Genomic DNA, 26,572 nt, shown 5'->3' on the forward strand with positions numbered 1-26,572 from the left:
GGCCTCCGAACTCCCACTGATATCAATCTCATAAAGCACTTGTGGGACACTAGGGAAAAGCTTATCTGGTGTCTGGATTCGCCAATCTCCATACCTGCATTACACACAGCTTGGTTGGCCATACCTCCCAAACACTTCCGACATCTTGTTGAATCAATGGCACGTCGGATAGCTGCTGTACTGAGGGCAAAAGGAGGACCTATGAAGTATTAGGTAGGTGGTCGCAATTCAGTGATCACTCGGTGTATAACACTTGATATAATAAAGTTTCCATCCTTCACCAAGTTTCCACACGTTTCAGTGACATTTTTGAATTTCAGGTCCCGAATTCAACAAAGTTGTGTGATGTGGAAAGTTGGACAAAATCATCCATCAGTATTTAGGGGGAAATTCAATATTTAGGGGGAAAGGGCTAATGCCAGATGCAATGGCGTTAGTCCTATTGCATCTGGAGTTTGGCTACTGAGGGAGGATTCCTCTTCTGTGGTTAAGAAATGGGCAGCAAAATTTAAGTGAGAGAGGAAGTCTGGAAGATGACCTTCACTATGGCTGGAATGTCTTTTGATACTGTGCAAGAATGAGAAAAAAATAAAACAAATAATTTGTATCCCTGGATTGAGAAATTTATTATTTCAACAAAAATATAAGTGGCTTATTGCTAGTGACATAAATGTTGGATGAAAATGGTGTTAAAAAGTTATCTTTAAATGTTGAAAGTGATAAACACTTCGTCTGAATGGCAGCCATGTTCTCTTAGAGCTCATGAGAGTTCAAATAAAGAAAATTTGCAATCATCAATGAGGAAAAAATTAAAAGAACATCACAAATCAGTTTTTCACTTAAAGCATTTGAAATAATAAAAACTTTCAAAAAAATATTTTGTCAAAGTGTTGATAAAGCTCATAAAAAAAATATTTAGACGTACCATCAGAATTTTTAAAACTATCTATTGTATGATTAAAAAAAATAATCGTCTATTTTCAGTTATGAAATATTTAATAGAACTTCAAAAAAAAAATATTGATATGGGTGTAGTGTCACTTCAATCTAGATTTATGGTCCCACTTGTTGCAAAACACATCTATTGAAATGATAACTTTTTGAAAAACTTATAAAACAAGGAAGTAAAATTTTGGTCATTATTGAAGAAGCCTCAGCTGTTTCATATAGTGTTTTAATCATGTATTTAAAATGCAAAATTCAAGACTTTAAAGATATAGTTTATGAAATGGGAATAGTTAAACATTTGGAAAGTGAAAAATTTTTTAGGTTTGGCATTAATAAACTACATTCTAACAGCATGTCAGTACTCTCTTTAGATTTACAAGAAAGAAATGTTTCAGTTATTAAAGCCTGGCAGATTAATTTGACGATTAAAGCCGACAGAATAAGAATGACTGAACATACAAAGCTAAATAACAGAAACTATGAAATAGAAGCGGAAGATATTATAAAAACGAATAAAGATGATATACCATTTGATTGAACAACTATTAGTTGTTTAATAAAGTATACGAAAACACCTTTCTTGTTTGATTACAAAAGTGAAAATTATAACGAACTTTAAGTTTCTTCCATTCATTGAATCCTGAAACTTGGCCAAATAACATTTGTGGAGCTCTATGGATTGAAGATGAACAAAAATTAATAAAATTAAGCCAGCTACTTAAATATGGCATTCCAATAAATGATTTTTCTCTTTTGGTAAAAGAGATATTGAATATATAAAAGTTTCATACAGTATTATAAGGGGTAGAAAAACTCTAAATGTAATTTCTGTTAGTTCAGCAGAAGCTGAGAGAGGATTCGGCACTATGATCAATATCGTTGATGTTAAGAAATTTTCTACTAATTGAGACTACAAGTCAACTAATTGCTTCAGCTGCATCTAAAAAAACTTGGATTTCTCTTTTACTTTCTTCAAAACAGATGCCATAGCCTAGTGGTCAGGTGCACGGATGCATAAGTGCACATGCCTTGAGTGACTGGGGTTCAAGCCCATGACTGCTGAAGACAGTGCTGTTTCTTGTATTCAATCTGTTATGTGAATTCCTCTGACTGTTTGGTCATCCTGGAGTATAAATAAAAAATTTATTTATTTTTTATTTGACTATCAGTTTAGAATGGGGAAATCATTGATTTGACATAAACCTCATTGAATTAGGTTTATGTCAAATCATGATTTCCCCATTGAAGTTTATGATGTTCCCTATGTCAAATCATGGCTCAGACAGGGGCATCATTTAGGTAGTGACAGCTGCGTCAAACAAAAAGATCTTGCCAACAGTTTCCAATTAATGATTTGTTGATCTAAAAAAATCAACAAATAGTTTGGAAATTATTAGAATGATTTATGCTGCTACTTATAATAAAAGGGAAATTTCCCATATTACATCCCCCCCCCTCTCTCTCTCTCTCTCTCTCTCTCTCTCACGCGCGCGCACACACACACACACACTTTTAAATTATTACCATACCTGTTAAATATATATTAGCATTAGCATTAGTAGAGGCATTTGATGCAAGAAAGCAAACTTATGCAGCATCAGCCAAAAAAAAAACCCTTTACCCCTAAAAAAAAAAAAAACCCACTTCCACTTCACCCCTCTGTTCGTTCAAAATACCTGTCCAGCTGAGCCTTAAACTTATTTAGGCTATCAACCTCCACCACAAGGGATGGCAGTCTGTTCCACCAACCAACCACCCGCTGGCTAAAGGCAAATTTCCGCACGTCTATCCTACATCTGTCTTTCCTCAATTTGAATTTATGCCCTCTCAGGTGATTTTTCTGAGCTAGAGGAAGAATGCCATCAGCATTGAGCATGCTTAAACCATTCAAGGCTTTATACACCTCTATCAGATCACCTCGCTGGTGCCTAGTCTCCAGACACTGTAATTTGCAAAACTTAAGCCTTTCTTCGTAAGAGCACCCCTTTGTTCCATTCACTAATCTTGTTGCCCTTCTCTGTACTCGTTCCAGCAGCTCTACATCCTTCTTGAAATGAGGCCTCCAGATCTGTATACAGTACTCTAGGTGTGGCCTGACCATCGCCTTATACAATGGAATAATCACCTCCTTATCCCTGCTGGAAAAATTCCTGTATATCATTGACAATACTCCATGAGCTACTCTTGCAGCCCGTCTGCACTGCTCAGAGAACTTCATATCTGCCTGCACAATCACCCCAAAGTCCCTTTCATTCTCCACCACTGTCAGTGCAGCCCCACAGAGTTGATACGTTGCTCTGGGGTTGCTGTTTCCCATGTGTAGTACTTTACATTTGTCAATGTTAAACTTCATTTGCCACCTCTCAGCCCATCTGCTCAACCTTTCCAGATCCTGTTGCAGCAGCATAGTGTCAGTAGTGTCCTTGACAACCCTGCCAACCTTTGTATCATCTGCAAACTTGGACATTAAGCTTGATATACCATCATCAATATCATTTATAAATACAGAAAACAATAATGGACCCAACACTGAGCCCTGAGGGACTCCACTAATAACATTAGTCCACGATGAGCAGTGTCCATTGATTACCACTCTCTGTCTTCTCCCCCACAACCACCCCTTTATCCATAGCAGCAATTTGCCTCCAATGTCACACTGCTCCAATTTGTGTAGCAGTCTTCCATGTGCAACAGTATCAAAAGCCTTTCTAAGATCCAAGTATATAACATCAAAGTTGTTCCCTGCATCCAGTTCTTTTGTGACTGCATCATAGTATCCAATCAAGTTGGTCAGGCAAGACTTCCCCTTAACAAAACCATGCTGTGTCTGAGCTATAACTGAAGTCTTGTCTAAATGATCCTGCAGTGCTTCTTTAACCAGTGCCTCCATTAATTTTCCTGGAACAGAAGTTAAGCTCACAGGTCTATAATTACTTGTGTCAGCCTTTGATCCTCCTTTGTGAATTGGGGTCACATTTGCACATTTCCAGTCTATGGGTACCTCCCCTGAGTCCAAGGAAGCTCTCATAATTATGGCTAAGGGTTTGCTTACTTCCTTTGCTGCCTCCTTTAATATAACTGGATAGATCCCATCCACCCCGGGTGCCTTTCTTGTGTTTATCTTCAACAGTTTCTCCTCCACTTTACTCCCAGTTATTTCAAGATTCTGTAGCTGACTGCTAGAGTTGAATACACCTCTGGCATTCCCCTTGCTGAATAACTCCTCATGTGTGAATGTCGATGCAAAATATTCATTTAGTTTGTTAGCTACCTGAGCAGGATCATCAACAGTTGACCCATCAATATCAAGTGGACCAATCTGATTCATCCCCTTCCTTCTAGAGTTTACATAAGTAAAGAACTCTTTGCTGTTTTTCTTTGCATCCCTTGCCAAGGATTTCTCGTAATCTGCCTTCGCCTGCCTAACCTCCTTTGTAACTTGGTTGCATATCAACTTGTATCTATCATAGGCTTCTGTGTCATGTGTTAATTTGTAAGTATCCCATGCATTTTTCTTCTCTGCCATATGCCTCATTAGTTCATCTGACATCCATTTTGGCCTAAACCTTGAACAATATTTCTTAGTCGGTATGTAAAGCCTAGTAGCTTCCAAGATAAGTTCTTTGAATGCTTCCCATTTTGAGTTTGCTGTTGGTAACATCATCAGTTGGTCCCACTGTATAGAATTTAAATACTGTCTCAGTCCATCGTAGTCGCCTTTACGGAAGCAATAACCCTTCCCTTTACCCCTAATGGTAGTTACCTCTTTCAGTAACTCCCACTTCAGCACACTGTGATCACTGCCACCTAGTGGTTCATTTATCTGCAGATTCTTAATGCATGAAGAATCACTACTGATAATCAAATCAAGAGTATTACTCCCTCTAGTTGCCTCCCGAACATGCTGATGTAGAAAACAATCATCCAATAAATCCACAAAAGCCCTGCTAGTGTGTGAGTAACCAGCCCCCAAATTCCAGTCAATATCTGGGAAATTAAAATCTCCCATTATAAGACTCTCTGATTTACTGGCCCACTCTATTTCCCTGTACAGTTCCTTATTATACTCATCAGAGTCATTAGGCCTATAGCACACTCCTACTCTCAATTTTGATCTCCCAATGCTTATGTCACACCAAACCGACTCAACACTGCACTGTCCAGCGATGTCGACTGGCTTCACTTCCTTGGTTTTTATGTGTTTCTTAACTAATAGCATAACCCCTCCCCCCTTCCTATCCTGTCTATCCTTTCTGTAGACGTTGTACTCCCCAAATTGCAGTTCTGCATCCCTTATATCTGTGTGACACCACGTCTCTGATATCCCAACAATATCTGCCTTTGATGTTTTGAGCAATACCTCAAATTCATCAAATTTATTTACTAAACTCCTAGCATTGGTGTACACGCAAGTATACCTGCACCTGTTTCTATTCTTAGCTACCCTAACACAACCCATGTGTTTATTTGTACCGCAATGACTCCCAGCAGTCTCTGAAATATCCTGAATCTTGTTTTTCAGGCTTCTGCTCATTCCAATAGAAGCAGTGCAAGAATCTCTTTCACCTCTGCCAGTGGCTACTGTTAATCTATTCGTCTTTGTATCCCCCCAAGCTAGCAGTTTTCCGACCCACCTAACACTGCCTCGATAGCATCAGCAAATATTCTTGCACCCTTTCTATTTAAGTGTATCCCATCCCTGTAGAAGCAATCTCTCCTGTTAACAAGTACAGTCCAGGCTGAAAAAAATTCTACCCCTTGAGCCTTGCACAATCTTTCCAGGGCCGAATTGATCGACAAGGCTCTCATCATATACTCCCTCCTATCGTGTCTGGATGTTTGAAGTTTATGAGGTTCCCTATGTCAAATCATGGCTCAGACAGGGGCATCATTTAGGTAGTGACAGCTGCGTCAAACAAAAAGATCTTGCCAACAGTTTCCAATTAATGATTTGTTGATCTAAAAAAATCAACAAATAGTTTGGAAATTATTAGAATGATTTATGCTGCTACTTATAATAAAAGGGAAATTTCCCATATTACATCCCCCCCCCCTCTCTCTCTCTCACGCGCGCACACACACACACTTTTAAATTATTACCATACCTGTTAAATATATATATATATATATATATATTTTTTTTTTTTTTTTTTTTTTGAACCTGTATATATACATACAGAGAACTGTATTAGTAATGGCCATATGGTGCAAGGACACCTAAGACTTAGCTGCACTGGCTGCATAAGTCTTAGGTGTCAATCCAGTCTAAACAACTCTTTCCTTAATTTGAATTTATGGCCCCTAATTCTAGAATCATATATAACTGTGAAAATTTCTTCCTCTTTCATTTTACTTTTGTCTCTCAGCACCTTAAACACCTCAATCAAGTCTCCTCTAAGGTGCCTAGTTCCCAAGCTCTGAAAAACCTCATATTCAGTCTTTCCTCATGTAGACGCCCTTTTACTGAACTCGCCAGGTGAGTTACCCATCTTTGGGCCCTTTTAAGAAGCTCTGTCTCTTTTTAGGTGTGATCGCCATACATGAACACAGTATTCCAAGCGTGGTCTAACAACAGCCTTATATAATCTGATTATGACATCTTTATCTTTACTAGCAAATGTTTGATAGATTATTGAAAGGACACCATGGGCTTTCCTTGCAATCTGTCTGCAATGCTCCGAGAACTTCATGTCTAAATCGTAACTCCCAAATCCCTTTCTTCCACTACTGACTTTAATTCAACTCCACCAAGTGTACAAGTTAGTTTTGGGTTACTGTTCCCAGGTGTAAGACCTTGCACTTTGCTGGATTAAAGTATAGCTGCCACTTTTCTGACCATCCCTGAAGTTTTTCTAGGTCACTCTGAAGCAGCTATGCTTCGCAGTGATCATTAACTACTCTACCAATGTTTACATCTGCAAATTTGGACATCACACCCTCTACCCTTTCATCGATGTCATTTAAGAAAATCAAAAATAACAGTGGTCCCAATCTGATCCTTGGGGAAACCCACTTCTTATGTTAACCCAATCTGAGGAATAACCATTTATCACAACCCTCTGTCTCTTGCCCTGAAGACATCCTGCTATCCATCTAAGGATTTTTCCCTGCGATTCCAACCTATTTCAGCTTATAAAGTACCAATCATAATTGACTGAGTCAAATGCTTAGCTGAAGTCTAAATAAACAATGTTGAAATTATTCCCTAAATCCAGCTCATGAGTGTCAAAATATCTAACTAGATTTATTGAACATGATTTTCTGTTTACAAACCATGTCCCATATCCTTCAGAATTCCATTTCTATCTAAATTATCCTGAATTTCACCCTTCATCATTGCCTTCATGATTTTCCTTACCACTGAAAGTTAGACTGACTTTCAGAAGGCTGACTCAAAACTTCATCTAAAGTTTTGTTTTTCTTTGCCAACAGGCAGAAAGCCCTATTGGAATAATCTTCTAACAGCAACAGAACATTATATATAATGTGGGCGCTCTCTCTCTCTCTCTCTCTCTCTCTCTCTCATTTTATTTTTAAGACTATGGATAAAAACCTTAGTTTCTGAGGTGAAAATTCTTTAATTCCCTTGCTTGGGATTTGTAGACATCCTCATTCTTTCTCTCCTCCTGGCAATAGACCTTCTGTTACAGAAGGCTTAGAAAGCTATCACAAAACTGTAAATTGATAGCAATGTAAATAAACATCTACATTACAGTCAGTTGCAGACATCTACATAAACATCTTTCATGTGTAGAATTTTTTTTTTTTTTTACTCTAAACAATATCTACCCACCAATGTTATTAACATCTTGTACTTCCCATTGCAGCCCTGGCACAAACTGAGAGGAGGGCCACTTAGACTTGTTTTTATAATTGTCAACCTAAATTATGTAATAACTGATGTAATTTCTAACATATGCATGTGTGCTAGCATTAGCAAGGGCACATGATGCAAGAAAACAAGCTTATATAGCATCAGCCAAAAAACCCCCCCCTTATTTCACCATCCCCTCGCTCCAAATGTTTGTCAAGTTCTGCCTTGAATCTATTTAAGCTATCAACTACAACGACAGATGGAAGTTTGTTCTGGCAATCAACCACCCACTGGCTAAAGGCAAACTTCTGCACATCTATCCTACAACCATCTTTCCTCAATTTGAATTTATGCCCTCTCAGGCGATTATTTTGAGCAAGAGGAAGAATCCCATCAGCATTGAGCATGCTCAAACCATTTGAGGCTTTATACACTTCAATCAGATCACCTCGCAGGTGCCTACTCTCCAGACACTAATCTGCAAAACTTAAGCCTTTCTTCGTAAGAGCAACTCTTTGTTCTGTTCACTAATCTTGTTGCCCTTCTGTGTACTCGTTCAGCTCTACATCCTTCTTAAAATGAGACCTCCAGACTTGTATACAGTACTCAAGGTGTGGCCTGACCATTGTCTTATACAAGGGGATAATCACCTCCTTATCCCTGCTGGAAAAATTCCTGTATATCATTGACAAGACACCATGAACTACTTTTGCAGACAGTCTGCACTGTTCAGAAAACATCATATCTGCATGTGTTAAAAATATAGTGTAAAATATAGGCAATCAATTTTTAGAGGTGATGTAGTTTCAGTTAGAGGAAAGTACTAATTTGTGTTTATACTTTTATTAATCCACAACCCTTTTTACATCCATTCTATCTATGTTTACTTTCTGATATCTAATTATTCATACCTGGAATTGGTAAACTTATGACTACTCTCTATATAAAAGCAATTTATAGAATATGAAATAAGACTGCTATTAATTGTATCATTTTGTTTTATCTAGTGTTTATAAGAAAACTATATATATGTAATTTGTACCAATATTCAGAACTGCTATAATTAGTCCATGTTATTCTTCAAGAAAATATTAGATTTTGATTGCTCTTGCATTATAAGTTTTAGTTCCAGACATGATTTGATTCTGGATTGTGTAAGTGCAAAGATTAAAATCTTTCACTGCTTACAAAGGGTATTACAAAACTTAAAATAAATTCCAAGAACTTGCGCTTTATATATTCACTTTTTTTTCTATTTTATTTGAGCATAAAAATGAAATACAAATATCTTTATATGATGGCACTGAATTCTTTTATTCAGTATAAAGCTATTAATTCTTTGCTTTAATTAAATTGAGTCATCTTTTTTTTTATTTCCTAATATAAAGCTACTATGCACTGATGCAGGAGCCAAGTGGAGACAGATTCAAGTGGAAGTTGCTCCATTTTATTTAAATAAGGATATAGATAAGTTAATACAAGAAACTGAAGTAAGTATTATGTATATTGCATATATTTTAGAATCCTTAAATGAATTGTTGTGACTGAGATTGATCATTCAATCTACATCACAAAAATTATAAGTTAAAATTTGACATAACAAGAAAAGTATAAATTATCTTATTAAACAGAAGGGCTGTGTAAATGAATGGTAAGAGATATGCATTACAAATATCAAAAACTTCAGACTTGCATATGGAGAGAATTGGCATAATTGAGGAAGAAACTAACAAATAAGTTAAATTAACTTCTTTAGGAATGCAATTATGTTGTAGTTGAACCTTCAACTTTTATTAAATCAATACAATCAACCTAAAAATTGTATGTGATGTTTCTCGAATTTTGTCTGGGCAAAGAATATAAGTAAAATTATTAGTAACTACAAGATATGGCTGAACAATTTAAATTATATTTAAAAATGAATGTAACTTGTGTTGTGCATGTTGTTCCTATAGGTACAAAATTGAATCAATTTTGTATGTATAGGAAAATTAACAGTTAAAATTAAATTTTGTACCAATTTAATTTCAACTGTTAGCTTCTCTGAGCAGTTATAAGTATAGTTAAGTTAACACTTCCTAATTCATTCCACAAATATACGTGGCCTCAATTCTAATCTCAACGATGTCCATTTCCACTTGCAGTCTGCCAAACCCATGTACTTTTTCTGAAAGAATCTCAGTTATCAGTTGATTCAACTACTGCTCATCTCAGATGCCCAAATTATTCGCTGTATGATTCCTTTCGCCTCAAGAGTGGTACTTGTGCATATGTCCATTCTGATATTCCCTGTCAGAGACTTGTCAATTTGGAATCTCCTCTCTTTGATCTTCTCTGGCTTAAAATCTCTCTACCTCATTGTGTCAAATTCATCTGTTGTCTCTACCATTTTCCCAACTCCACTAATCACTTGGAGCTCTTTGACTTCCTCTCTTTGCAACTTGACTTTCTCCAGTCCAACTTTCCTAACAGTGAGGTAATTTTCCTTGGTGATTTTAATGTTCACAACTCCAGCTGGCTTCTGTTTTCTAGTCACACCGACCCAGCTGGTCGAGACTCTGAGGCTTTTTCAATTACTAATGACCTTGCACAGATTGTTCATTTACCTACAAGAATACTGGACAATCCTAACCATGCAGCCAACATGCTTGATATTTTTCTCACAAACAACCCTTCTAAGTACATGGTCGAAGTGAGAGGTCCTTTAGGCACTTCAGATCACAACTTGGTGATCGTCTCTTCTCCAATGGAGCCTTTATCTCATGGCTATTCCCACCCTACTGTGTACTGATGTGGGATTTACTTAAAGATTTAATTACCATCAGGGGTAAAGGAAAGGGTTTTTGTTTCCATAAAGGTGAGTACAGTGGTCTCAGACAGTTTTTAAATTCTGTACAGTGGGATCAACTGATGATGGTACCAACCGAAAATTCTAAGTGGGAAGCATTCAGTGAATTAACCGTGGATGCTACTAAAAGTTTCATACCTAATTAAGAAATATTGTTCAAGGTTTAGGCCTAAATGGTTATCAAATGAACTAATGAGACTCGTAACAGAGAAGAAAAATGCATGGAATGCATATAAATTATCAAGCGTCTCAGAAGCCTATGGCAGATATAAGCTAGTCTGTAATCAGGTCACAAAGGAGGTTAGGCAGGCGAAGGCAGATTGCGAGAAATCCTTGGCAAAAGATGCGAAGAAAAACAGCGAAGTGTTCTTTACTTATGTAAACTCTAGAAGGAAGGGGATGAATCAGATTGGTCCACTTGATATCGATGGGTCAACTGTTGATGACCCTGCTCGGGTAGCTAACAAACTAAATGAATATTTTGCATCGACATTCACACATGAGGAGTTATTCAGCGAGTGGAATGCCAGAGGTGTATTCAACTCTAGCAGTAAGCTAGAGAATCTTGTAATAACTGAGAGTAAAGTGGAGGAGAAATTGTTGAAGATAAACACAAGAAAGGCACCTGGGGTGGATGGGATCTATCCAGTTATATTAAAGGAGGCAGCAAAGGAAGTAAGCAAACCCTTAGCCATAATTATGAGAGCATTCTTGGACTCGGGGATGGTTCCCATGGATGGGAAATGTGCAAATGTATCCCTAATTCACAAAGGGGGATCGAAGGGTGACAAGAGTAATTACAGACCAGTTAGTTTAACTTCTGTTCCGGGTAAAATAGAGTCACTGGTTAAAGATGCATTGCAGGATCATCTAGACAAGATTGCAGCAATAATTCAGACACAGCATGGGTTTGTTAAGGGAAAGTCTTGTCTGACAAATTTGATTGGTTATTATGATGTGGTTACAAAGGAACTGGATGCAAAAAATAATTTTGATATATAATATTTGGATTTCAGGAAAGCTTTTGACACTGTTGCGCATGGAAGACTATTATACAAATTGGAGTAGAATAGTAGTAAGGGTAAGTTGCTACAGTGGATAAAAGGATGGTTGAGTGGGAAAAGACAGAGGGTGGTAATCAATGGGTGCTGCTCTTCATGGACTAATGATATTAGTGGAGTCCCACAGGGTTTGGTGTTGGGTACACTGTTTTGTATATTTATCAGTGATATTGATGAAGGTATATCAGGCTTAGTGTCGAAGTTTGCAGATGATACAAAGGTTGGCAGGGTTGTTAATGACAGTAATGGCAGTGTGCTACTGCAACAGGATCTAGATAATTTGGGCAGATGGGCTAAGAAGTGACAACTGAAGTTTAACCTTGACAAATGCAAATTACTGCATATGAGTAGAAGTAACCCCAGAGAAATGTACCAACTGTGTGGTACTAGCATTAGCATTAGTAGAGGCATTTGATGCAAGAAAGCAAGCTTATGCAGCATCAGCCAAAAAAAAAAAAAAAAAAAAAAAACCCACTTCCACTTCACCCCTCTGTTCGTTCAAAATACCTGTCTAGCTGAGCCTTAAACTTATTTAGGCTATCAACCTCCACCACAAGGGATGGCAGTCTGTTCCACCAACCAACCACCCGCTGGCTAAAGGCAAATTTCCGCACGTCTATCCTACATCCGTCTTTCCTCAATTTGAATTTATGCCCTCTCAGGTGATTTTTCTGAGCTAGAGGAAGAATCCCATCAGCATTGAGCATGCTTAAACCATTCAAGGCTTTATACACCTCTATCAGATCACCTCGCTGGTGCCTAGTCTCCAGACACTGTAATTTGCAAAACTTAAGCCTTTCTTCGTAAGAGCACCCCTTTGTTCCATTCACTAATCTTGTTGCCCTTCTCTGTACTCGTTCCAGCAGCTCTACATCCTTCTTGAAATGAGGCCTCCAGACCTGTATACAGTACTCAAGGTGTGGTCTGACCATTGCCTTATACAAGAGGATAATCACCTCCTTATCCCTGCTAGAAAAATTCCTGTATATCATCGACAATACACCATGAGCTACTCTTGCAGATGGTCTGCACTGCTTAGAAAACTTCATATCTGCCTGCACAATTACCCCCAAGTCCTTTTCATTCTCTACCACTGTCTGTGTGGTACCACAGAGTTGATACGTTACTTTGGGATTACTGCTTCCCATGTGCAGTATTTGTCAATGTTAAACTTCATTTGTCACCTCTCAGCCCATCTGCTCAACTTTTCTAGATCCTGCTGTAGCAGTGTACTGTCATTAACAACCCTGCCAACCTTTGTATCATCTGCAAACTTGGACATTAAGCCTGATATACCATCGTTAATATCATTTATAAATACAGAAAACAACAAAGGACACAACACTGAACCCTGAGGGATCCACTAATAACATTAGTCCATGAAGAGCAGTGTTCATTGATTACCACTCTCTGTCTTCTCCAACTCTCCATCCCTTTATTGGAGGCAGCAATCTGCCTCCAATGCCACACTGCTCCAATTCATGCAGCAGTCTTCCATGTGCAACAATATCAAAGGCTTTTCTAAGATCCAAATATATGATATCAAAGTTATTCTTTGCATCCAGTTCCTTTGTGACTACATCATAGTATCCAATCAAATTAGTCAGACAAGACTTCCCCTTAACAAACCCATGCTGTGTCCGAACTATAACTGAAGTCTTGTCTGGATGATCCTGCAATGCTTTAACCAGTGCCTCCATTAATTTCCCCGGAACAGAAGTTAAACTAACAGGTCTGTAATTACCTGTGTCTTCCTTTGATCCTCCTTTGTGGATTGGGGTCACATTTGCACATCTCCAGTCTATGGGTAGCTCCCCTGAGTCCAGGTGAGCTCTCATAATTATGGCTAAGGGTTTGCTTACTTCCTTTGCTGCCTCCTTTAATATAACTGGATAGATTCTATCCACCCCAAGTGCTTTTCTTGTGTTTATCTCCAACAATTTCTCCTCCACTTCACTCTTAGTTATTACAAGATTATCTAGCTTACTGCCAGAGTTGAATACACCTCTGGCATTCCCCCCCCTCCTGAATAACTCCTCATGTGTGAATGTCGATGCAAAATATTCATTTAGTTTGTTAGCTGCCTGAGTAGGATCATCAACAGTTGAACCATTGATATCAAGTGGGCCAATCTGATTCATCCCCTTCCTTCTAGAGTTTACATAAATAAAGATAAACAGCAAAGAACTCTTTGCTGTTTATCTTTGCATCCTTAGCCAATGATTTCTCGTAATCTGCCTTTGCCTGCCTAAGCTGCTTTGTAACTTGGTTATAGACTAGCTTATATCTATCATAGGCTTCTGTGTCACATGTTAATTTATATGTATCCCATGCATTTTTCTTCTGTCACATGTCTAATTAGTTCATCTGACATCCATTTAGGCCTAAATGTTGAACAATATTTCTTTGTTTGTATGAAAAGCCTAGTAGCCTGCAAGATTGATCGTTGAAAAGAGGCTGGTCTTCACAGCCAAACTCATCTCAGGCCAAATATCATCTCCAAATATTTGGAATGCTTGCTCTTGGAGGATTCCACAGCCAAGCCTAAGGTCGGTACCAGCACTTGTGGCTCACCACAACAGGCTTGTACTCACCGAAAGATTTCTGCCCAAGCAGATGCTCGCTGCCCTCAACCGTGTGGACGCCGACATCGACACCATAATAAGTAAAAAGGACAGACACAAGTTTATCAAAGCTCTTGAAACCTGAATCACTGCCAACTTGTATTTGTTTTTCTTTATTTGTGTTCAGCTCCTTGTTTTTATGATGTATTTGTATTTCTTTTTGCATTTGTAATCTGTATTTTGTAGCCTTTTGTATGTGTTCGCTATATTTTGTAGCCATTTGAATTTGTACTTATGTTATCTATATGTGAACCCCTGGCGCTCGTCGCCGTGATGGGATATTGTGCTGTAAATCTACTTCACAATAAAGATTTATTTATTTATTTATTAGTTCTTTGAATGCTTCCCATTTTGAATTTGCTGTTGGTAACATCAGTTGGTTCCACCATATAGAATTTAAATACCGTCTCAGACCACTGTAGTCACCTTTACTAAAGCAAAAACACTTACCTTTACCCTTGATGGTAGTTACCTCTTTGAGTAAATCCCACTTCAGCACACTGTGATCACTGCCACATAGTGGTTCCTTTATGTGCAGATTCTTGATGCATGAAGAATCATTACAGGTGACCCCCGCTTAACGCTGATAATTCGTTCCGTAAAAACAGAGCGCTAAGTGAATCCGCCGCATTCCCATAAGGTAACATATGTATTTGTGAATTGCGGTCGGTGCTATAGGATATTTCCTAATCAATAATAAATGGTAGCGAAAAAATGCACAAATGTCGATCAAAATATTTAATATTCAAATATTTGTACATATAAAATATTCTGCATTACATATGTATATAATTATGTGGTAACTACTTACGTATTAAACTTAAAATTTCAATTAAAATCATGAATTTAATTGATCTAAATTAATTTAATTTAATTGATGAATTAAATCATGAAAAATGTGTGATTTTGGGTTGAACTTTGGTCTTCTTCCAAATAAACTAAAAGGAGTATTAATTTTAAATCCCCCGCAGTTAGCACGCAACAATCAAGTCAACCGATCCTTTGCCACTTTGAAACCTGGCATGTTTTTTTCTTCTTTCAATATGAAACTTCTTTTAGGCATTCGTTTCCACAAAAGTCCTGCTTCATCTATGTTAAAAACTTGAGAAGTATAGCACATAATATTCCTCTTAAATAATTTTAACAAATTCTTTTTTTTGAAAGTTTCGGCTCCTTAATCTGCACTTGCGGCTTCTCCCTGGATTTTAAATCTATTCAACCAGCCGTTATTAGTTTTAAATGGTTCCACAGTTTTTTTTTTTTTTTTTTTTTTTGGGTGAGTTTGCTTCAGATCATTACATTGGCTAATCTCTCTCTATCTCTTTTTAATAATATTTAACTTAACTGAATTCTGCATTGGATATTATCTTCAATAAAATTAGTTAGTCTTTCCTCCGTAGCCGAGTTGTCAGGAGCGGGAGTGCAGTAGCACATGCTCTTTGAGTAGACTGGGGTTCAAACACCTGACTGCTGAATATGGTCGATCTGCCAACCCGCACTGGACCAGCGTGGCAGATTATGGTCCATTTCCCTCAGAATGAATTGTTGAGGAGGCTTCCATCCTGCAGTGGGTTGATAATGGTTGCACTTTACTTTTTTTTACTTTCCATTTCAATCCTAATAGCCGGTCTAGACCTAGTTGTTTGCAGTGGAACAGCTATCTTTCCCGCTGCTAAAATTAATTATTTATTTTTTTTTTTATAATTGTTCTTACAGTTAAACTTCAAGTCCTAAATTATGGCACACATCCGCTTGTCTTTGACCGGAGTCGATTCGTTTCAAAACGTCTAATTTAATTTTCAAATTCAGTCTTTTTCTTACATTTATAGTCTTCGTACTGCGCTCAGACGTTGTTGCTTTTTCATTCTTATCGGCAATGAGGCACGTGCCTAGGAGCCCCAGGCATTGGGGGTGCCCCAGGCCAAGACATTTTCTTATAGTTTTCAGTAAACATCATAAAAATCTTGATTAATTTAAGTGAAAATTCAAAAGTACAAAATTTCATTTATTTGTCACCTAACTTTTATTTAATTTTTATTCTCTTTTTTTATTGTTATTATTTTTTGGGGGCCCCCAAATATAATTTGCCTAGGGCCCCCAACTATCCTTAATCCACCACTGCTTATCGGCCATTATTAACTCTTCGAAAATGTAACTGCGTTGGTTGCATTAATTATGATACAATGTTCAAGTAAACTGTCCGTTATGCACAATGTCTAATACTGTACTGTACTTTCGTCCAGCAAACAGACTAGACTTCGGATAAATGCATATAACACAAATTTACAAGCAATATACTTGATCATTTTTTAAAATGTTGATCTCGGAACTACGTAACTACGGAACCACTGTACTGCAATTAAATTAGCGTGGGAAAATTTCTTAAGTTGGCTTGGGAAACCTTTTTAATGCTGTTTTGCTATTCATTTTCAAGCTATCGACTCCATCAAATGAAACGATTTCGTTAAATATGCCAAAAATGCAATCTGTAAAAGGGCGTTATAATGATCTGTGACAGCGTTATAATCAGATATGGGTTATAATATAAGAACAGCGTTATAGCGAATCAGCGTAATGCGAACCATGTTATAATGGGGGTCTGCTGTACTGATAATCAGATCAAGAGTATTACTCCCTGTAATTGCCTCTCAAACATGCTGCTGTAGAAAACAATCATCCAATAAATCCACAAAAGCCTTGCTAATGTGTGAGTGACCAAACCGTAAATGCCACTCAATATCCGGGAAATTAAAATCCCCCATTATAAGACACTCTAATTTACTGGCCCATTCTGCACAGGTGCGTCCGTAGCCAGGTGGGAAGGAGCAGCAGTGTGTAGCACACACTTCTTGATTAGACCGGGGTTTCAGCCCCCTCACCACCAAATATGGAGGACGTGGAAAGGTCAGGGAATAACCACCGCATATCCTGGAGCAATATGGCCTTAGTTGCTAATGCTCCTAAAAACCAAATAACAAACAACAACAACCACTCTGCACAATTGCTCATTATACTCATCTGATTCATTAGGCCTATAATACACACCTACTCATTTTTCCTTTCCCAGTGCTTATTCACACTAAGCAGACTCAACATTGCATTGTTCACCAACATCAATTGGATGCACTCCCTTAGATTTTGTTTTTTAACTAACAGCGTAACCCCTCCTCCCTTCCTGTCTATCCTTTCTAAGTCATGCAAGAACCACTTTCACTTCGCCCTGCAACTATTGTTAATCTATCAGTCTGTGTATCCTCTCAAGCTAGCAGTTTTCTGACCACCTAACACTGCCACAATAGAATCAGCAAATATTCTTGAATCCTTTCTATTTAAGTTTATCCCATTCCTGTAGAAGCAGTCTCTCCCATTAATAAGCACAGAGCATGGTGAAAAAAAATTCTATCCCATGAGCCTTGCACAAGCCCTCCCACGCTGAATTGATTCTCATGTATTCTCTCTTTTCTACTACTTTCCTCCCTATTAGTTCATAACATCAGCCCTTCATAGTATAGCAAGTTCCAAGCATATCTCCATGTAGGTAATGTTTCCTAGTTAATGTGGGCAGTAGTATTTGTGTGGTTATTCATTTGCAAATTGCTGTTTTAACTGAAGCATCTTTGAAAACACTCAGTTCAAGCAATGTGTAATTATTAAAGTTTGCAATTACCAACCCATTTGAATTAGAAAGGATACAATTTTAAAATTGTGACTGGAAGTGAATCCTGGATTTTCCACTTTCCAACAATGTCACCATTAAGATAACTTTTTGTATAAACTTCCTTTTTTATAATAGGGCTAACAGATACTTGGTGCCCCCCAGAAATTGGGGATGACGAGTTCCACTATGGTATGTATAAGGTATTTGATGGAAGGGGTGGAGGGATTTTCTTTTTTTTCTCTTATCAAAAGCAGCCTGAGCATGAAAAGAGCTTTTGCTGAGTCTGAAAGTTTTGTCTGCCAGCATAGAATCAGTGTGGTGTGAGTTAGTTGGAAGCAAAAGGTACAATGAAAATGGATCTAAATACTGGAAGATTGGACAGTATGACGAGAGTCTCTACATGTAGATGCAATGGCCAAGCAAGTGTTACTGTCTTTGTTATGGGTGACTTTAATCTGCCCCAGATTGATTGGAATAACTGGGGGAGGGGAACTTACTAAGGGGAAAATATATTTTTAAATAAGCTAGATGATTATTTGTATCAGCATGTTAAAGTACTGGGGTGAGAATATCCTTGACCTCATCATTACTAAAAAATTAATGACATTACAGGGCTTAAAATATGGGAACCACTGTCAGGAAGTGGTCTTGCAATCATCAGTTGGAAGATGAAGAAAGATGTTGCAGTAGGTAAAGGCACAGGTTTTAACTTCAGAAGAGGGGACTTAGATGGTGTAAGGCACTATATGGCATCTGTGGATTGCCGAGGGAGGACAAATACACTTGAATTATGGAATACTTTTAAAGCAAAAATTGCCGGAGGAGGATGCTGAAATGGATGACTGAGCTGGCTGGTCAAATGGAGTAGAAAAAGATAGCATAGGATAAAGTTATACAGCAATGAAAGAACTGAAGCCTACAACAGATACAAATTTATATATAATAATACTGCAAATAAGGTTAGAAAGGCCAAGACTTCATATTAGAAAGCATTGGCTAAGAGAGCCAAGAATGGGGACAAGGAATTTTTCATGTATGTGAATACAATGAAGAAGAAAGCTAATCAGATTGGGCACTTGGTATGGGAAAGTCTTAGATAACCTAGCTGATATTGCAGATGAATTGAGTAGATACTTTGCATTGATATTACTGATGAGAGATCCTTTGTGCAGAAGAGGCTGTGAGTGACGCTGAGCCATTTGAAATTAGTAATTTCATAATTACAGATGATTCTTGATTAGAAAACCTTTTTGAGCATAAAGGCAAGTAAGGCACCCAGAGTTGATGGCTTATACTCTGGTAGTTTTGAGGGATTACCGCCTGGGAGTGTATTGAACCATTGAGGTTAATTATGAGGATAACTTTGCACTTGGGAGATTCCTTGGATTGGAGAAGTTCCAGTGTATCATCAATACATAAAAGCAGTTCTAAAAGTGTAGTTGGTAACTTGAGACCAGTTAGTCTGACTTTGGTGGTAGGAAAAATCTTAGAGGCAATGATTAAGAGTGCAATCTAGGAATATTTAGATAGATATAGCATTTTGAAGGACACACAACATGGCTTTGTTAAAGGAAATCATGTTTAATTAATTTAGTAGGCTATTTTGACACAGCTACTCATGAGCTGGAGGTAGCAAACAATTTTGATATAGTTCATTTGGATTTTAGCAAAGCATTTGACTCAGGCCCTTGTGAGAGGTTCTCTATAAGCTTGAACAGGTTGGGATTACTGGTAAGATTTTAATATGGATTGATGGGTGGCTGCAGGGCAGAAGGCAGAGGGTTGTAATTAATGGATATTCTTTAGGTTGCTGTAACGTCAGGAGTGGAGTCTTTCTAGGATCGGTTTTGGATGATTATTTCTCATTTTTATAAATGACATCAACAAAGGGATAGAATGAGTGATGTTAAAATTGTGATGTTGTTAATGATCAGTACCAAGCAGCATTCCTTTAGGATGATTTGAACAGACTTCAAAGATGGTCAAAGAAGTGGCAGCTACTGAGGAATAGCAACCCCCAAATAAATTACCCACTTGGTGGGGTTGGGCTAAAAACAGTGGAGGAAAGTGATCCGGAAGTTACAATATGAGCAGATATGAAGTGTTCTGAACAGTGTAAACAGGCAACCGGGAATGCCCGTGGTGTCATATTGATGATTTATTGAACCTTATTCTGTAGCGATAGGGACCTCCCTATTGATAGGGAGGCACTTCTCCCTATTGCTATATGTACATTTTATCATGTCTTTCAGGATTTCCTTCTGAGAGGTGGTGGAGTTGGTGTTTATATGGATGAAGCTTCTATGCATGTCCACAAAATGGGAAAATGTCTAGTGCACTCCATTGACTTACCTTGTACTTACATTGATTCCAGACTTTATTGATACTGAATAAATTTTTGGATACAGTAGTAAAATTACCACAATTACTGTAATGTTATTAAAAGTAGATTTCCAAGGTTTCTGTTTTTTACCTCCCCAAAGAATAATGTGATCTCAAAGGAGATTGAAACCAAAATCATTCTTGGGTTTGCCATGCTATCTAAATTTCTTTTATTAAAGAATATGCACTGTGGTATAGTCATTCAGCATGAACAATAAAGTGGACTGTTGTCATGTGACATGATGCTAAAAAATGTCATGTGACCTGATGCTAAAAAAAGAAACTGTCTTCTGGTGATTAATGTTATATATTTTTAAAGTACTACAAATAGTTCAAATGTATATATTTTTTCTTTTTTATTTATTAGTACAGAAATACACTGTATAAACTAATGTGATAACAGAATTACTCTGCTAAGTTAACCAAATTACAATTTTGAATACAGTATTTCTTTCTAATTCTTTCCTGTGAACATAGTTTATTTGCTTAAAATTATTTATGCTCAAATTTCATATGAGTCTATTAATTTCAGAGATTATTTACAAGGGAGTTGGAAGGAGGAGATCGCCAAAAAGCAATGAAAAGGTTAAGAGTGCCCCCCTTGAATGATCAGGTTTGTTTTGATTAGTGTTTCCTTATTAGCAATTTTAATTTCCTTTTAAATTTTTAGAATTGAAAAAAGATGCAAGGAAGCAACCTAGTTCTTATAACATCGGTCTCCATTTGAATTCATACCAACTTTATTTCAAGTGGTAGAGCCACTTGAGATTGTAAGTTTTTCCAACTCTCCAGTCTAGCTGAAAGCAAATTTAGCATTAGCAGAAGCATACAATGCAAGAAAGCAAGCTTATACAGCATCAGCCAAAAAAAAAAAAAAAACCCCTTCCCGTTTCACCCATCCATTCAGTCCAGAGTTTGTTCAGCCTTGAATTTATTTAACCTGTCAACTTCCACAATTGCAGATGGAAGTTTGTTCCAGCAATCAGCCACCCGCTGGCTAAAGCCAAATTTCAGCACATCTATTCGATAACTGTCTTTCCTCAGTTTGAATTTATGCTCCCTCAGGTATGGAATCTGAGCAAGAGGAAGAATCCCATCAGCATTCAAGTTGCTCAAACCATTCAAGACCTTATACATCTCAATCAGATCACCTTGCAGGTGCCTAATCTCCAGATACTGCAATTTGCATAACTTAAGCCTTTCTTGGTAACAGTAGCCCTTTGTTTCACTCGATAATCTCATTGCCCTTCTCTATACTCATTCCAGCAGCTTTGCATCCTTACTAAAATGAGGCCTCCAGACTTGTAAGTAGTATTCAAGGTGTGGCCTGACCATTGCCTTATACAAAGGGATAATCACCTCCTTATCCCTGCTAGCAAAATTCCTGTATATCATTAACAACACCCCATGACCTGCTCTGGCAGCCTGTCTGCACTGTTCAGAAAATTTCGTATCTGACTGCACAATTACCTCAGGTCTATTTTGTTTTCCACTAAACTGAGTGTAGTACCGCACAGTTGGTATGTTACTGTGGGGATACTGCTACCCATATGCAGTACTTTGTATTTGTCAATGTTAAATTTCAGTTGCCACCTCTCAGACCATCTGCCCAACTTTTCTAGATCCTATTGTAATAGTGTACTGTCGTTAACAACCCTGTCAACTTTTGTATCATCTGGAAACTTGAACATTTAAGCCTGATATACCTTGATCAATATCATTGATAAATACAGAAAACAACAGTGGGTAGGACTCCACTAATAGCATTAGTCTGCAAAGAGTGTACATTGATTACCACTTTCTTCTCCCACTCAACCATCCCTTTATCCATAGCAGCAACATGCTGTTAATGCCATACTGCTCCAACTTGTACAGTAATCTTCCACATGTAACAGTTTCAAAAGCTTTCCTAAAATCCAATATATGATATCAAAATTTATTTTTTGCATCCAGTTCCTTTGACCACATCATAGTATCTGATCAGATTGGTCAGACAAGACTTCCCCTTAATAAACCCATGCCGTGTCTGAACTATAACTGGAGTCTTGTCTAGATGATCCTGCAGCTCTACATCCTTCCTAAAATGAGGCCTCCGGAACTGTAAGCAGTATTCAAGGTGTGGCTTGACCATTTCCGTATACAAAGGGATAATCACCTCCTTATCCCTGCTAGCAAAATTCCTGTATATCATTAACAACACCCCATGTGCGCACCTGTAGTGCTTCTTTAACCAGTGACCCCATTATTTTCCCCTGGAACAGAAATTAAACACAGGTCTGGAATTAGTTGTCACCTTTCGATTCCCCCCCCCTTTGTGAAATGGGGATACATTTGCACATTTCCAGTCTGCAGGGGGCCCTCCCCTGAGTCCAAGGATGCCTTCATAATCATGTCTAAGGGCCAGCTTACTTCCTTTGTTGCCTACTTTAATATAACTGGATAGATCCCATCCACCCAAGGTGCCTTCCTTATGTTTAACTTCAACAATTTCACTTCCACCTTGCCCTCAGTTATTACAAAATCAGTTGTCTCCACTTCCCTTCAGAATGAAAAATACTCATTCATTCAGTTTGTCATCTGCCTGAGCAGAATCATTATCAATCAAACCGTTGATATCGGGTGGACCAATCTGCTTCATTCCCTTTCTTCTAGAGTTTACATAAGTAAAGAAGTCAAAACGTTTCTGTTTTTATTTGAATCCTTTGCCAAAGATTTCTTGTAATCTGCCTTTGCTTGTCTAACCTCCTTTGACTTATTTACCAACTATTTTATATCTATATAGGTATCTGTGTTTCCTAATAATTTATATGCATCCCATGCATTTTTCTTCTCTGCCACGAGTCTCGTTAGTTCATCTGACATCTATTTGTGCCTAAACCTTGGAACGGTATTTCTTAGTTGGTATGAAAAGCCTAGTAGTTTCCAAGATTAATTGCTTGAATGCTTCCCATTTAGAATTTGCTGTTGGTAACATTATCAGTTGATCTCACTGTATAGTATTTAAAAACTGTCTGAGACCACTGTAGTCACCTTTACGAAAGCAGAAACCCTTCCCTCTACCTCTGATGGCAATTACATCTTTGAGTAACTCCCTCATCAGTACACTGTGGTTGCTGCCACCTAGTAGTTCCTTTATATGCAGATTCTTCAATTTTTAATGACAACTTTAATAACATTACTAAATAAATTTACCTTAAAGAACTGAGATTAAATAAATAAATAAAATTTGAGAAATAAACATCTAAAATTTTTAGACCTCTATCACTATAACTACATTTCACTACCTAATATCATTAATTTAGTGATAAAAGCCAAAACTGACTTAAAGATTTACTATCTTACATGTTGGAATTTCAATATCTATAAAAGTACACAAAAATATCTTGCTTACACAAATCATTAGAATGGTTAGAATCTGTTCCAATAAAGTTGTTTGTCAATGCCATTGAGAAGCTCCTGAAAAAACTGCATGATAATGGATTTCCATTCAGTTTTCCCAAGACATAGAATATTCCTACTTTATTCAAAACGCTTTTGGGTTTTGTATTGCTTGAGTTCAGTAGTCCATAGTTTACATCTTTATACAACTGTATGGTGGTAATTTTCTCCACCCATAGGTAATTGTTGCTCTTTATGATTTATAATTTTTGAATGATTTTTTCAGGTTCTGATTGTCTCCAGTTTATTTAATAATTTCATTTGGTTTATTCATTTTAATTTGAATTTCTGCAGTAGTTTCTTTTTTTTTTTTTCCACACCAATTTTTGCAAAGTGGTGATGAATGTTTGTTTTTCTGGAAAGGTTCTAGCATTGTAACTGCAGACACTTTGTTTGTGATTATACAGCAGACTCTCTGTTTACCGGGACACTTCGACTTCAAATTAAAAAAAAAAAAAAAAAAACAGAAATCATAAAATTCAAGTAATAACCAGAATAGGTATTTAAAATATAAACAGATATTTTGCGAGTTGTAAATAAGCGACAAGAAGCAGCATTATAAGTCATCATTGGGAGATTAATGTGCCTATTATCTTGCAACCCCTGCTGTCTTCACACCCGCTGCTCAAAAAAAAAAAAAAAAAGACCAAATGTTTAGTTTGTTTTAGTGCACCACTTCAATTATTATGTTCCATCGCACCCAAAAAGACAAATTTTTTTCGTTATTTATGTCAGGGATGTCAATTTTTTTAATAGTAAATATATATATATATTTTTTTGTTTAGAAATCGTGAATATGATGGGTAAACGCAAAAGAGTTGCATTTTCAGTTAAGCAAAGACTTGAAATTATTCAAAAGTTTGGAAACAGTGCATCCGTTAAATCTCTAATGAATCATAATGTTGGTGACGAAACCATACGCGAGATTGTAAAAAATAAAGGGAAACTATTAGATTTAAAATCGACATCACAAAAAATAAAGGGAAACATTGCATTGGACACACTAGTAGTACCTGGTGAGTTTTTTTATCTATTAACCTATTTTTTACATAGGTTGCTGAACATTTTTTGATACAGTAAGTCTCCGACTTACAACTATGGATTTACGTAAATTTGTTTTCACCCAATTTTTTTTTTTTTTTTTTAAGGATTGTAAAATTTAAAACAAAAAAAAAATAATAAGCAATCAATAATGACGATCACAGCACGCATAAATTGCACAATTGAGATCGGAGTAACAAACAAAAAAAAAAAATAGGAAAAGAGAAGATTCTTACAATCATTTATGGTTTTTTTATATGACTGAAGATTTCAGTGAAGGGGGGGGGGGACACACTTCACCATAATAACGTAAAAACCAACAGAATTCCAGCTATCGGTACTATTGCAAATGCAATAAGATAGTTTACTATCCGTTATCCGTAGCGGATTGGTCAGGAGTGGGAGTGGAGTAGCACATGGTCTTTGAGTAGACCAGGGTTCAAGCCCCTGACTGCTAAATATGGTCTATCTGCCAAGCCACACTGGACCAGCGTGGCAGATTATGGTCCATTTCTCTCAGAATGAATTGTCGAGGAGGCTTCCATCCTGCAGTGGGTTGATAAAGGCTGCAGTTTACTTTTTTTCCTTAATAATAGATTGTGCTAACAGAAAAGCCCAATAAAATGGAAAGTGCAAATTGTTTTTTGTTGACCTCCAGAAATGTTCTTTAGTAAAATGTGAACTTGCACGGGGTGATAATGGTGAGTTTTTGCCTTAACCCTGTGAAGTTCTTTTCAAAAAATTTAATTTTGACCATTATCATAGTGCTGACTAAGAGAATAGTGACAGCTGTACTAGTAAATCTACCAAGAAAAGGAAAGCGATCGATTTGGATCAGAAAATTAAACTAATAAGAATGTATGAAAATGGTCAAACATTAACAAGTATCACGCTGAATTCAGATTTGTCAATAATAATATAGTAGCAATATGTTACTAGTCACTCCCGAGTTATGTAAAACTCTTAAGTAAGAAGTCCTGGAACGTATCTCTTACGTATGTCGGGGACTTCTATATTTTTGGATTAACTGGGAAATCGATTATCTGGGATTTGTTTTTTTACCACCTATCCCAGAAAATCTAGTCTACTGTATCTCTATTTCCATTTGCATGTATATTCGACTTTGTATCTATGGGAATATGTACAAAGTCGAATTTGTATGGCAATTTTTGCAAGTTCCTTTTCTTTTCTTATTCCTTGATCTATAAAAAAAATTGTATCAAAAATACACACTCAGTGATCACTGAATTGTGACCACTCCATCCGTGATGAACTGTACTGCATAGCTCACAGTATAAAAAGCTGAACAGCTTCATTTATGCTAGAGCAGTGGTAATTTGCTTCTGGTTGTGCAAGTCAGTGATATAGTAGTTATGGGACATAGTAAAAATATCAGAGTTTCAAAAGGGCATGATTGTAGGAGTTTGTGGATTGGGTGCTTCCATTGGAAATGGCACATTTTTTCTATTTCTCACAGTCTGCTGTGTTTAAGGTGTACAAAGAAAGGTGTCAATATGCCAAACCACCTCTCACTAACAGAAATGTAAAGAATTTCACAAGATGGATGTTCATTGTGCGTGAAGGGTGCAACATGTTGTATGGGCTCAAAGACCAGCCACTTTATGATGACATTACAATACAGTATGGGGGAATGAATTATACTCCCCACCATGACTTATGGAAGTGAAACTTGGGCACTCACCAAAAGAATGGAAGAGAAGCTGAGAACTACACAGTGAAGAATGGAACGAATTATAT

At 37.2% G+C, this 26,572-nt stretch overlaps 1 protein-coding gene across 1 annotated transcript in view; it reads left to right on the forward strand.

Moving 5' to 3' along the window:
* LOC150087618 (solute carrier family 53 member 1-like) overlaps window positions 1–26,572 on the forward strand; it is a 252,879-nt gene that overhangs the window by 94,417 nt on the left and 131,890 nt on the right. The window contains exons 6-7 of the mRNA XM_090369888.1: window positions 9,151–9,252; window positions 20,868–20,948. Of these exons, the coding sequence (XP_090226014.1) occupies window positions 9,151–9,252; window positions 20,868–20,948 (183 nt within the window). The remainder of the gene's footprint in view (window positions 1–9,150; window positions 9,253–20,867; window positions 20,949–26,572) is intronic.

This window comes from Mastigoproctus giganteus, chromosome 3 (assembly GCF_048544385.1).
Source record: "Mastigoproctus giganteus isolate SK-2022 chromosome 3, ASM4854438v1, whole genome shotgun sequence".
Taxonomy (NCBI): domain Eukaryota; kingdom Metazoa; phylum Arthropoda; class Arachnida; order Uropygi; family Thelyphonidae; genus Mastigoproctus; species Mastigoproctus giganteus.